At 38.2% G+C, this 14,475-nt stretch overlaps 1 protein-coding gene across 2 annotated transcripts in view; it reads right to left on the bottom strand.

Moving 5' to 3' along the window:
* Positions 1–2,157: 2,157 nt before the first annotated feature.
* Positions 2,158–14,475, bottom strand: part of LOC136877040 (solute carrier family 66 member 2) — an 84,956-nt gene continuing 72,638 nt past the window's right edge. Inside the window, exons 5-6 of one of the 2 annotated variants that reach the window (XM_067150842.2) lie at positions 13,358–13,574; positions 2,158–3,280 (exon numbers count right to left, since the gene is read on the bottom strand). In XM_067150842.2, coding sequence (XP_067006943.2) covers positions 3,088–3,280; positions 13,358–13,574 — 410 coding nt within the window. In that variant the 3' untranslated portion in view covers positions 2,158–3,087. The remainder of the gene's footprint in view (positions 3,281–13,357; positions 13,575–14,475) is intronic. The other variant, XM_067150843.2, reaches the window with a different exon arrangement.

Raw genomic sequence — 14,475 nt, 5'->3', positions numbered from 1 at the left:
AATAGGTAAAACCCTCTCTGACAACCTTCACTCAACACTATCTTAGAGCCTCAAGTAAAGATCTCCATCTATATTCAATTTTATCAAGAAGTATAAGTAAAACCTGCTTAAGAAAGTAGTGAACAGGCCCTAACAACATTCTTCCTCTTCTTTTTCTTCTTCTTCTTCTTTTTTTAAATTTGGAAAACAAAAAGCTATATGAAATAACTGTTTATTAAGTTGAATGTTTCATATACATGAATTTCAAACATGCTACAGGACTGTAAGGCCAAGCTCAACTATGAAATACTTTGACGAGAAAAAGGCCTCATCTCTGTCACTTCATACATATCTTTAGATTGGGAAGAAATGATTATTTAACTAACAAACACATGTGTAAAAAACAAGCTGACTTTGCTTCAGCAACAATCGATGTGGATAAAACTTCAGATTAGAAAATTACCCAAGAACATGCAAAGAAATATGATTTTAAGTTACAGAATGGATAATGCCTACACAAGATAATATACTTTTAATCATGTTAACATTTAGCTTCCTATAAAATTCCTTTGTTAAAAAAAGTATAGTAAAAAGCTTCTACTATGCACATATCATCTGTATATTGCTCCTTTCTAACACTACTACTTCTGGAGATGATCAGAAGAGGAAAGTCTATGATGATATTGATATCCCTGATTATGCAGAGTCATGCTATGTTATTAATACAGTAATTGTTAATTACTGTTCCATAATAATGCCTTGAAGTATGTACAATGAATTGTTGAAGTATTTTGTAAACCTTCAAGTACAAAAAAGGCATTAGATTTTGAAATGCGGAGACTTGAAAATCATCTATTAACATACTATTTTAAGCTTTAAAGTTTTATTTGTTAGGAAGTCCATAAAAAGTTGTTAAATACTGATGTATCACCTAAAGTAATACTATGATACCTATAACGTGTTCCTATTTTTTCTACTATTCTACGTGATTCTACGTCTGCTACGGCTCGACATGCTGCTACTAACCTCTGTGTGTGTGCTCTCTTCGCCCGTCCAGCTGGTACTGTTCGCACTGCTGCCCTCCCTCCTCTCCACCCCTATCACCTCACTGCGCAATGTGTACCTTCTGCTCTCGTCTTTTCTGGACGTTTCCATCGTAATATAAATAAGGCCTGCTCTGGGCTCTATCGGCGAGTTGGATGAAGAAGACGACTTGTGTGGAGGGAGGACTTCCTTTTATTTGTGCTAGCGGCTGGTACGTGTGCAATGTTTTTAAAATGGTGTTTGTTGTTCATGATTGAAGCTCAAGGACTGGTGGACGGGTGAGCGAACTTTAAATCTATATTCTCTTCCCATACTTAATTTTCTCTTTAAAGCTGTATACCCCTATTTCATCATGCTGAACTGGCTGCTAAAGACTGTTCACGCTACCAAACATCACTAGTCTGAGCTGTTTACATTGGTGTTTGTCTTGGAACTACACTACGATTTTTTCCAAATTTCGCTTTCTACTACGTGTAAATTACAGTGATATGAACCATTGGATACTAAAAGACTTGGTGAACAAACGCAAGAATAGGACTAACTGTGTTCATATTAACGCCTAGCTTCTGTTCGAATTTCAGGATTGTATTAATACTTGTAGGTTCTATCTTTCCTAATTCCTGTTGCCAGCCTTAGGTACTGTTCTCTTCCTCGTCCTTCCCTTTTCCCCACGTTCCTGTCCCGGGGTTCTCTTTTCTTTTTCTTTTGCGATTGTACAGTGGCCTATATGCCTTTTCAAATTCTTTTAAAATTTTGTATTAATGGGTAATATCTGTTTAGCATTTGTAGGATACTCCTAATGAAAACTATTGTAAAATTCATCTCTTGTTTTGAGTCTAGCTGTTTTGGGTAGAAAATTGTGTTATTAAATGGTCGTCCCATTTTATTTTAAAAATCCGAACTATCTATTTTTGAAAATATTGTTACTCTCTTTAATCATCTGATCACTTTCTTTGGCATGTAAAAATTGTTTTGGTATATGTTGTAATACATTATTATTATTATGAAAAAGCAGTTCCTTCTCTTTCCCTGATTCCTGTCACACATATTTCCATGCCCCTTATTATCTGTACTTACCTCGGGTCCCTTTGGAAAATGGACACAGCAAAATGCTTCCTTGTGCGCTCTGCTAAAACGCTTCACTTTGAAACTGAACTCTGAGTACTTGTATATCGCATGGATTTTGAGGAGAGCTGTAATCCTTTTCGTGGCATGCCATACTTGAATGGACTGCTGTTTGTTTACGTTACCGCGTTAGTCAGACTAGTGTCCAAGTTCATGACTTAGTTATATTCTTCAATGATCCCTGATTATTTGTGAGTGTACTACAATTATGGCCGTGTTTACATTGTTGGTTTATTGATTTGCCATTTCCATCCTGCTGCATTTCGATTATTCTGAGTGTACATGGTTATCCAGATACGACACCACACCCAAACTAATAACGTTCCATACCAGTCTGCCCAAAAGCTGTCTAATCAACATAAATGATTGGTAGCCTAAGTACGATATGATTCATTTGAGCATTTTTATTCTAATTAGATGCAATAAATTTAGGTTAAGAATGATCAGGAGGGTTCAGATTAAGTATAAGAAATATAATAGTTGTACATGGAAAAAAGAGCATGTCAAATTTAGAGAATAATATCCAAACTTTTTAATAATAACTACTGTTGTTCTCACTCAGTCTTTTTATTGAACTAGAGGCCAAACATGAGCTAAACAAATGATTTAGCAGATGAAAATCTTAAAAGCTATAATAAATTCCTGTCCTAATTGGCAGTGTACAATTCTTACTTTGGATGATGATTTCATCAAACATTACTTCAGGATTCCAGAAAATCATAAATCAAAGTGTTTTTTATTTTTTTAATACTGTAATTCACCATAGATACTTGGAGATAGACAAATGCTTTTAGCCTATACAAAGCTGAATTGGCATAATATACACAAAAAAAGTCTTTGATCAGAATCCCTCGTTCTGATTCCCACAAACACACAGTAAAGCCAAATCCACCATAAAATTTCAATGATACATAAAATTACTTATCAGGCATTCGAAGGCTAATCAGGGACATCTTGCTTTTTCACACGATGCCCAAGATTATGCCTATACCAACGAACCTGCAGGAGGATTGCTATATCTATTCCAACTTGCAGCATTCCACAAAGCCAAAACTGCACAGGTGCTTCTCTAAGCAAGAAGTATCCAGTCTTGAAAGTATCACCCACTGTCCACATGACCACCATCTTCACACTGAAAATTATTACAGGTATGTATTTTTCAGTTATAGTATACTTTTTTAGTACAGTAGATCCTTGTTAGACTATTTGGGTGCATAGTTGATTAGATTAACACAAGTCCACATTAACTGAAATTATCAGAAAGTATAGTAGAAATTGCTTTAAAACTCTGTTAAGATATGGTAAATAAATAAATAAAAGCAATTTGTGGCAAAGTTAGGGACCAAGGCTCTCTCTTATACTTAACCACTGCACAATATAAATCTATATATAAGATGGGCCAAAAGTCAGGTTACAACATTGTTACAGCAGAAGTTGGTGTGTTGGAGGTTTGTGTTGGACACACACATGATGTTTTGGGGATGGGAGCAAACCCAAGGACATGTGACCACACTGGCCGCCATCTTGGAATCTGCCATCTTGAACTCAACTGGAGTTTTTTAAATGAAACGATAGACATGCGACACAACACTTTACGCTTGTTTTTTTCTTAAAGAGTTCAATGTTATATTATTACTAGCTGTAGTACCCAGTGTTGCCCAGCTGGTTTTTGAAGGTTTTGTTTTAAGATTAATATTACCACTTAGTTATGTGTGAAGTGAATTTTTATAGAATTACTTTTTGGGATATTGATTTTTACCATCTATTTTGTATTTTTAGAGTTATTTAGATGTGTTTGATTTCAAGTTTTAGATTATTTAATTTTTGAGTAAAACTTTGTCCTTTGAGGAAGCTCGAATTGACTGGAAAGCATTTCATCCTTTCAAAAGAAGTAATAACTACATGTATTTATTCACCACGCTATAGATGATCTACATGATTTCAACTGTCTTTAAGGCTGTCACCAATCAGCCTTGCGACCCCAAAAGCAATGGATTCAACACTAATCTCGGTCATTTTAGACTATTTATTATTAAACCCCATTCAGTCTCCCGTCTCAATGGAGGCTGCACGTTGACTTAAATGGTATTCATAGCATCTCGATTCATCTCAGCAACACATAAACAATGGATTCGACATTAATATCGGTTATTTTCCATTATTTTTAAATGCTATCCTCTCTCATTCCCCACCCCCAGCAGGGGTTGTTATGTTTCATCTCCATCGTTTTTTTTTTTTTTTTTTTCCGAGATGGTAAGTCATATGTGTACCAAGTTTCGCTGAGAGCTATTCTGGAACATACCCACATACACCCATATGTACGACTTAATCATCCAGAGTGTCACCATTCAACTGAGCGACCTCGTTAATGATGGTATTCAACATTAATATCAGTCATTTTTGTTTACTTTTATATTTCACCACCTCCACTAGGAGTGCTAGGGGTGTTTTACCAAACAGTATTTTTTTTTTCAGAGAGTAAGTCATATGTGTACCAATTTTGTATGGGGGCTATGTTGGAAGAAACGCACATACATCCATAATTTCGGTCATTTTGGACAATTTCTTTCCCACCCCTTCTCATCTTCATGCCGATGGGGGCTGAACATGAACTTCAACAATGTCCAGAGTGTCACTATTCTTCTCAGTAACCACGAAAACTATGGATTCAAAACTGTTTTTTTATTGTTTTTAATTCTCAGCCCCTCCCACCCCACCCCTAGGGGTGCTAGGTTTACCATACCTCCTCGCAGTTTGTCTCCTGATAGCAAGTCATAACTGTACCAAGTTTGGTTGAAATCTCTCCGGCAGTCCAGAGAAGTATGGATTCAAAACTAATATTAGTTGCTTTTAGTTATAATTATATTTTGCCCCCTTCCATAGGGCTTCTAATGGTGTCTTGCCCCCACAGTATTTTTATCAGATAGTAGGCGATATTTTTACCAAGTCTAGTTGACACCTATGGTGGAACATACATACAAACATCCATAATCTCGGTCATTGGAACATTTTCATTTCTTCACCCCTTCTCACACCCCTGCCGATTCGGGCTCAACTTGGACTTAAACGACATCCGGAGTGTCACTGTTCATTTCAGCGACCCTGAAAAGTATGGATTCAACACTATTTTTGAATATTTTTATATTCTACAGCCCTCACCCCACCCCTAAGGGTGCTAGGGGTGTCTTTCCCCCACGCAGTTAGTCTCCTGATAGTAAGTCATAAGTGTACCAAGTTTGGTTCAAATCGTCCCAGTAACCCTGAAAACTATGGATTCAACACTATTATTGGTCGTTTTTACTTATATTTGCATTTCTTGGGGTGTCGCGTCCCCACCGTACTTTTCACACATAATAAGTAATATTTGCACCAAATTTAGTTGACAGCTATGCTGGAAAATACACACATACATCCATAATCTCAGTCATAATGGTCATATTTTTTTTTTACCCTTTCTCATCCCCTACGCCAAGGGGAACTGAACTTGAAATTTAAAACTTACGGGAGTATCACTATTCATCTCAGCGACCCCGAACACTGCGGATGCGACACTATTTCTGAATTTTATACCTCCACCTCCCCCAAGGGTGCGAGCGGTGTCTTATCCCCACGCAGTTAGTCTCCGGTTAGTAAGTCATGTGTACCAAGTTTGGTAGAAATCGCTCCAAGAATCCTGAAAACTATGATTCCAGACTAATATCAATCTTTTTATTTATGTGTACATTTCTCCCCCTCCCCTGGGGGTTCTAGCTGTGTCTTACCCCAACAGCATTTTTCACAAATACTAAATACTATTTGTACCAAATTTAGTTGTCAGCTATGCTGGAAAATACAAACATATATCATAATCTTGGGCATTTTATTTTTTCACTTTTTTCCTCACTCGTATGTCAAAGGGGGCTGAAATTGGACTTTAAAAAATCTGGAGTGTCACTATTCATCTCAGTGATCCTAAAAACTATGGATTCGACTCTATTTTTTTAATTATTATTATTATTATTATTATTATTATTATTATTATTATTATTATATCTCACTCCCCCTTTGTCCCAACCACAAACGGGGCTGAACTTGGACTTTAAAAAATCTGGAGTGTCACTATTCATCTCAGCGATCCTGAAAACTATGGACTCAAAATATATTTTACATTATTTTTATATCTCGCCCCACCCCTAAAGGATAAAAAATCTGGAGTGTCACTATTCATCTCAGCAATCCCGAAAACTATGGTACTGACACTAATTTCGATTATTTTTATGTCTCACTCCCCCCTCGCCCCCACCCCAAAGGGCTGAATATGGACTTTAAAAAATCCGGAGGGTCACTATACATCTCAACGACCCCGAAAACTATGGATTCATCACTATTTCCGATTACTTTTACATCTCACTCCTCCCTCGCCCCCACCCCAAAGGATGATGAACTTGGACTTTAAAAAATTCGGAGTGTCACTATCCATCTCAGCGACCGCGAAAACTATGGACTTAACACACTTTTCGATTATTTTTATATCTCCCCCACCCCCCCCCCACCCGTAAGGGATAGAAAGTCCGGAGTATCACTGTTCATCTCAGCTCCCCAACTATGGATTCAACACTATTTTCGATTATTTTTATATCTCACCCCCCCTCCTTGCCCCCACCCCAAACAGGGCTGAAATTGGACTTTAAACAATCCAAAGTATCACTATCCATCTCAGCGACCCCAAAAACTACGGATTCAACAATATTTTCAATTATTTTTATATGCCCCCTTCGACCCCAATCCTTAAGGGATAAAAAATCCGGAGTGTTGCTATTCATCTCAGCGACCCTGAGAACTATGGATTTGGCACTATTTCCGATGATTTTTTATGTCTCACTCCTCCCTCGCCACCATCACAAAGGTGGCTGAAAATGGACTTAAAAAATCCGGAGTGTCACTATTCATCTCAGCAACCCCGATAACTATGGATTTAACACTTTTCGATTATTGTTATATCCCCCCCTCGACCTCCACCCATAAGGGATAAAAAGGTCGGAGTGTCACTATTCATTTCAGCGACCCCAAAAACTATGGACTCAACAATATTTTTGATTATTTTAAATCCCTCCTCGACCCTCACCCCTAAGGGATAAAAAATCCTGAGTGTCATTATCCATCTCAGTGACCTCGAGAACTATGGATTCGACACTATTTTCTGTTATTTTTATATCTCACTCCCCCCTCGTACCCTACCCCAAAGAGCGCTGACCTTGGACTTAAAAAATCTGGAGTGTCACTATTCATATCAGCAACCCCGAAAAGTATGGATTCGACACTATTTTCGATTATTTTTATAACTCAGCCCTCTTGCCCCCCCACCTTTAAAGGTGCTTGTGGTGTCCTTCTTCCATAAGGTTTGTCTCCTGATACTAAGTCACGAGTGTACCAAGTTTGGTTGAAATCGCTTCATTGGTTTAGGAGATGTAATACATAAATACCCACATACAATGACATTTATATATACAGACCTATAGAGAGATTACATAGACGCGACTTTGCACGTTGGGAACCCCCAGCTGCTCTTTGTAACTCGTGTCATTGCACTGTTAATATTCTATATGTATTTTTTACAGTTTCTTAAATATTTTATACATCTATATTCTTCAAACTGGGCAGACGTATCAGAGCTGGTCCTGTGACATGAAAGTACATTTTGATCACAGCATGTGGGACTGATATTTCCAAATACGAGGCATAAGAATGAACCTCCTATCAAGGTACTTTGTAAAACATGGCAGCGTGTTCCCGTCCTATATACAGCATTTATTACCGGACTATCATGATATAGCATAAGCTGCTGTCGCCTAGTGACAATTTGTCCATCAAGTCGATCTAATCTTGGTGCAGCTTTGCAATTTAATAAAACTATATAAAATTACTCATAACAATAAACTACCTATCCGATTTCATTCAAACCACTTCATAAACGCTCTCAGAAATAATGAGAACATATTGTAACATTTCCAGCAAAATTGGTCATGTAGTTTTTGAGTTTATTAATCTCAAATATACCAACATCCAATTTTATATAATAATAATAATAATAATAATAATAATAATAATAATAATAATAATAATAATAATAATAATAATAATAATAATAATAATAATAATAATAATACCCTGTGGGGATTTACCGGTTACCTCCATCGGGCGCGTCCCATTGGAATTGGGGAAGCTCGCTGGCTCTGCCGCCAGCAGAGTCAGAGGGTAGTAGGGAAATAAAATACCACCCTGAAAAAAAAACTGGTCCCTTGCCAGGGTTACGGCGAAGACTGGTAAATGACCAGAAGCCAGAAAACATCTTGAGGCAACCTCTAGGGCTAACAACCCTAGTTGTAAAAGGATGGGTACCCGTCCAAAGCAAAGTCAAGTCAAAAAGCATGATGGCACAACATTTCAAGAAACATACCCCAGGGGGTAAATCTTCGGATAAATTCCTCATCGTGATCGCCACGGCGCACGAGTCTCGTTCGGATTCTAGGGGGAGACTCGACATCATGCAAGAGACGAGTCGGAGCGTCTCGGTGTACCCCAAAGAGTCAAAAACTCAGGCCAAAATCTAAAATCTTTCTAGCAACTTTCAACATAAATTCACTTACACAAACTGTCAAGCTGAAAACCCTCACCAAAGCTCTTCGCGAAAATCAGGTATCCATAATGGCCCTACAGGAAACAAGGTACCCAGATGAAGAGATTTTTGAATCCGAAGGCTACCGATTTTTTAAGAGCAAAGCGCAAAGAGGAATCCTCAATGGAGCTTTGATGCTTGGAACCGCGTTTGCTGTTAGAACCAAGATCCTTAAATCGGTTGCAAATTTCGAATCTGTGAATGACAGATTGTCTATACTCACAATTAAATGTGCGAACAAACCTACGCCCTAGTTAATGCACATGCTCCTACAAACGATAAGAACAAGTCTGATCCAGACGAAGTTGATAATTTCTGGGACCTACTGGATGAAAAATTAAACAAAATCCCCAAACACCATGTCAAGCTTCTTTTGGGTGACTTCAATGCCCAACTAGGTCGTGAACAGAAGTACAAGAAAGTTATAGGAAATTACCCTGCTCACAAAAGAATCAATCCCAACGGCAAAAGACTGGTGTCCATTTGCGAAAATCACAACCTGCAGGTCATGTCGACCCACTTTCGCCATCTACCCAGAAAGCAAATGACTTGGTGTTCTCCCGTCCAAGCTCTCGGAGAGTTCCAAATTGATCATGTTGCAATCTCCAGGAGAAACAGCCCCGAGATTATGAATGTCAAGGTAAACAAAGGCATCAATGTGGTCTCAGATCATTTTATGTCCCTTATCAAATTCAGACCAATTCCCGCAAACACAAGGAAGACAACCAAACAGATCACACACTTCGACAATGATAAACTTCGGCAAAGGGTCGAGGAGTTGGGACGGACGGACGGATGGATGAAGTGTGTTTTTTAAGTAAGGTCCGTTTTGTTGTAGACACTAGTAGTTCGCGCACATATCACAACGAGCGCGTGCGTCATGTACCGGCATGCCTCGGGAACGACTGTGCTCAGTTTCAGCTCTGTAGCTAACCTGTACGGTTCTGTTCTGTGCTTTCAAAATGTTTAAGACTTTCAACTCGCCCGCCGCGTGTGAGGTTCGGTCAGTGATACGGTTTTTGTCAGCAAGGAACCTGTCTGCTGCAGAAATTCATCGACAGATTTGCGAAGTGTACGGTGATACTGTTATGAGTCAAAGCAAAATGCGTAAGTGGGTACGATAATTCAAAGATGGCCGTGACAACGTCCATGATGAAGACCGCTCCGGTCGCCCTTCTCTGCTTACAGACGATTTGGTGGCTTCAGTTGAAGCAAAGGTTTGTGAGAACAGGCGCTTCACAATAATAGGTCTCTCAAACAAATTTCCTGACGTGTCGAGATCAGTGCTTTACAACATTGTTTCTGAACACCGAAAGTTTAGGAAACTGTGCACCCGTTGGGTCCCGAAACTCCTAACAGAGGACCACAAAAACCAAAGATTTGAGTGTGCGATGAAGTTTTTGACTCGTTATGATGAAGAAGGTGACGGCTTCTTGAGCCAGATCGTAACTGGAGACGTAACATGGGTTTAGCATATCATGCCCGAATCGAAGCAACAGTGCATGGAATGGAGACACACACACTCACTCGCCTGTAAAGGTGAAGGCTAAACAGACTCTGTCCCAGTGCAAAATCATGGCATCGGTGTTTTGGGATAGGCATGGTGTTTTGTTGGTCAACTTCATGCAACGAGGAACCACTATCAATGCAGAAGCATACTGCCAAACCCTGAGAAAGCTACGCAGAGCGATTCAAAACAAAAGACGCGGCATGCTGACAGAGGGAATTGTCCTTCTCCATGACAATGCAAGACCTCACACTGCAGGTCAGACCCACGATTTATTGGACAGTTTTGGCTGGGAAGTTTTAGACCACCCACCCTACAGTCCTGATCTTGCGCCGAGCGATTACCATCTGTTCCTCCACCTCAAACATCACCTCAGTGGCAACCATTACAATGATGACAATGACATGAAAACGGCAGTGAACTCTTGTATTTTATAGCCATGTCTTTATAGCTCTTCTGTTTGTCCAGTCTTGTCTTTTTACCGGTCAAATCTCTTTATCTATTTCTACAATTTATCTTTTTAAAAAACAGGCTGATAATTGCATTTTGTACCTGATACAACATACATGTTATCACCACACTGCCTATCAAATAAAATGAGAACATTTGCATTAAGAACCAGCTGAGCTGCGTTTTTCCTGTCAGTGAGCAGTGTGTCAACAGAGTTCAGCAGCTGTGATGCCACCATACAACAATATCATGAGGTATTTTAAGAAGTTTATTACTAACCAACATTATGAAAGGAGATGCTGATCATTGTACATACATTTTTGGTACTCTTTAAGAAACTATATGTTACTCGCTGACAATGGAAAATTCTCCCCCCCCCCAAAATATATTCCCTAGACATCTTTGTCTATCTGGTTTCTTAGACTGAACTTTTTCCATAACCTGAAATCTATAGATATAAAATAAGAGTTTTGTCTGTACATTGCTCAAAGGATGGTATTTCTGTATTGGTCATGAGCAACAAGGAAATGCCCTTTTTAATTTTCTGTAATTTCTGTAATTTCTGTAATTTCCGTCTGTCTGTCTGTCTGTCTATCTGTCTATCTGTCTGTCTGTCTGTCTGTATGTATGTATGTACACGCATCACAAGAAAACAGCTGAAGAGAATTTCATGAAAATCGGTATGGAAAGTCGGGGAATAAGTTGCTACAACCTAGGCCATAAATAATTTTATTCACGCTGAGAGAAATGGTAATTTAGGGGAAGGCTTAAAATTTAATTCTCAAATATTTGTTATTAGCGGTCCTATCTTAATGAAAACTCGTATGCGAAGTCGGGGAATAAGTCGCTACAATCTAGGCCATAAATAATTTTATTCACACAGAGTGAAATGGTAGTTTAGGGGAAGGCCTAAAATTTAATTCTCGAATATTTATGTTAATAGTGGTCATATCGATAAATACTACATAATAGTATTAAATTTCCAATCATTTATGTCTTATATATTTTTACCTACCACTATGATCAGAGATATTCATGAATTTGGATTTTTGTTACTACGTCCATATCAGTGCCAAGTCACAAGAAAATGGGTAAACATAATTTAATGAATATCAGTATGTAAAGTCAGAGAATAAGGAACTACAGTCTATGCTACAACTAATTTTATAACACGCATAATATCACAGAGTCGGAAGAAACTTAAATGTGAAGGCCAACAATATAGAAAGCTCATAAAATTAATCAACAATAACATTACACTGACCATTGTTTGTTGTGATGTGCTTTGTGTCTTCTGCTGCCACTCATCTCTGATAAATAGGATTACCGCTGCGCACCAAGGCTTTTATAAGATGTGCTTTACGTTGCACCGACACAGATAGGTCTTATAGGAAAGGCTAGGAGTGTGAAGGAAGCGGCCTTGGCCTTAATTAAGGTACAGCCCAGCATTTGCCTGTTGTGAAAATGGGAAACCACGGAATACCATCTCCAGGGCTGCCGACAGGGGGTTTCGAATCCACTATCTCCCAGACACAAGCTCACAGCTGCGCGCCCCTAATCACATGGCCATCTTGCCTGGTCGCCCCGAGTGTAACAGCCTGCCTGAATATTGGCGGGAAGTACAGTAGATGGGTAGGTAGATAACTTTCTTCTTTAGCATGCCATTCCTCTGGTTCATAAATTTCCTGATACTACTGGTACGCAACACACTGGTTTATCATAGCATTCGAGCTATTCAATCCCTACTCTGAGGCACTGATTGGAATGAGCAGTGTCCATATATAAGGAAATAATGGCACAGGAGTGTTTATGGCTGTCTGTGGCCTGGTCACTCCAGCTCTGGATCTTTGGACTGTTAGATCGGCCCCATAGTACTGTTTGTTAAAAGTGAGAAAATGTGTGTTTTTACATTTGATAGAGTATTTCATATGCTGGCATTGCTTTTAATCGCTACATTCCTACTGAAGTTTTTGTTATGATCTATGTTGAGTTCAGTTAGGAAAACCACAAAGACAGTCTTTCTGAGAATCCTGTAGCGAAGCACGGGTACGTCATCTAGTTTAATATAATGAGTAGGGATTGCTGTATGACCTGGAACTACTATGCAAAAGAATCGTTTTTTAAATGGTGTTTGGATTTATCAGGCTGACTGAGTTAACACACTGACTGACTGCATGTGACTTCCAGAGAGCAGTGGTGCAGGTTTTTCTAGCGTTAACACAAGATGAATCATAAATAAACAGATGTTGTGCAGTAATAAACATATACTCAGTTATTACACATTTTGTGATTTAATACACAAAACGGAATAACACACAACTCACAAATGAGTCTTTCAATAGGCAATCATTCACTAACATGCTTGACTTCATCCAAGGCCAGGACAGATGTGTGTGCAACTCAAGTGAATTGAACTCGGTAGACGGTTGTTGTGTCACCAATAGCAAAAATATGCCATGACTGGTTCTTAGTTCAAATACTCTCACTGTATTTAAGAATAAAATCATTCAACAATAGGAGAGAAAATTACTACAGCTTGCAGTTGTAATTAATGATGAGGAAATTATCCATCATAAATAAAAGGATTAGAAACTCACCTCATTCCAGCAGTTGATTTATTCTTGTAATTTCTCACCAGCTGAGGAGAGCCCAGCAGAGCTTCAATGAACACAGCCAAGAAACCCACTAACTCCACAAAAATATTCACCTCTATTAGAACATACATTAATAATGAACTAATTAAGGTGAAGAAGACCATGAAGTCCACATAAGAAACGAAATCTGTCCACGCCCAGAAATATTGCGAATCGAAATCTGAAACAATGAGTAGTAAGTTTTACATATTTACTTAACTTCAAAAAAAAAAAAAAAAAAAAAAAAAAAAAGGCCATTATTTAATAAATGTTTCAACTAAGTCAGTGATTTTAAACTATAGTTGATATAATGAATATGAGCAATTCCAAAAACCATACAAGTGACAGCAATTGTCACAATTCATTCTGTCATGAATACTATCAAACATTAATTAAACTTGATGCTGCAATAAACTCAATATAATAATACAATAATGACATATCCTCATTAACCCTTACTCATGTACAGAAAGTGGGTATAAAAAATAGCCTGTCCTAGAATTCTTAACAGGGCATAAAGATGATATCAAATTACAAAGCACTGGTAATTCAAAACATATAATATATGAATGTAAAATTTAATCCAGGGAAACAAAATGAAAAGTATTGATTGAGACACACCTTTCGATATATATCTTAAGGTAAATTTGATAAAGCTGGGCATTATACATAACAGCCAGATGTTACTCATAATTGCTCATGGAAACGGTCAGTATGATAAATGTGACTAATGTATCGTATTTCATGTTTACTGGATGTATGTATATATATATAGTTCGCTCAGAATTAAAGAAGAATGGTACCACTATATCTACATTGGTCGTGTCCACAGTAAGAAGGAAATACAATTTTTAATTTTCTGTCTGTCTGTCTGTCTGTCTGTCTGTCTGTCTGTCTGTCGGTCCGTCCGTCCGTCCGTCCGCCTGTATGTATGTACGCACATCATGAGAAAAAGGCTGAAGAGAATTTAATGAAAATTGGTATGTCAAGTCGGTCAATAAGGCACTACAATCTAGGTGACATGAAAGCGTAATGAATTTCTCTCTCACTTGAATATTACATTATATTTAAAGTTAATACAC

Source organism: Anabrus simplex, chromosome 7 (genome assembly GCF_040414725.1).
Source record: "Anabrus simplex isolate iqAnaSimp1 chromosome 7, ASM4041472v1, whole genome shotgun sequence".
In the NCBI taxonomy this organism is placed as follows: domain Eukaryota; kingdom Metazoa; phylum Arthropoda; class Insecta; order Orthoptera; family Tettigoniidae; genus Anabrus; species Anabrus simplex.
This window is presented reverse-complemented; position numbering and strand designations above follow the sequence as displayed.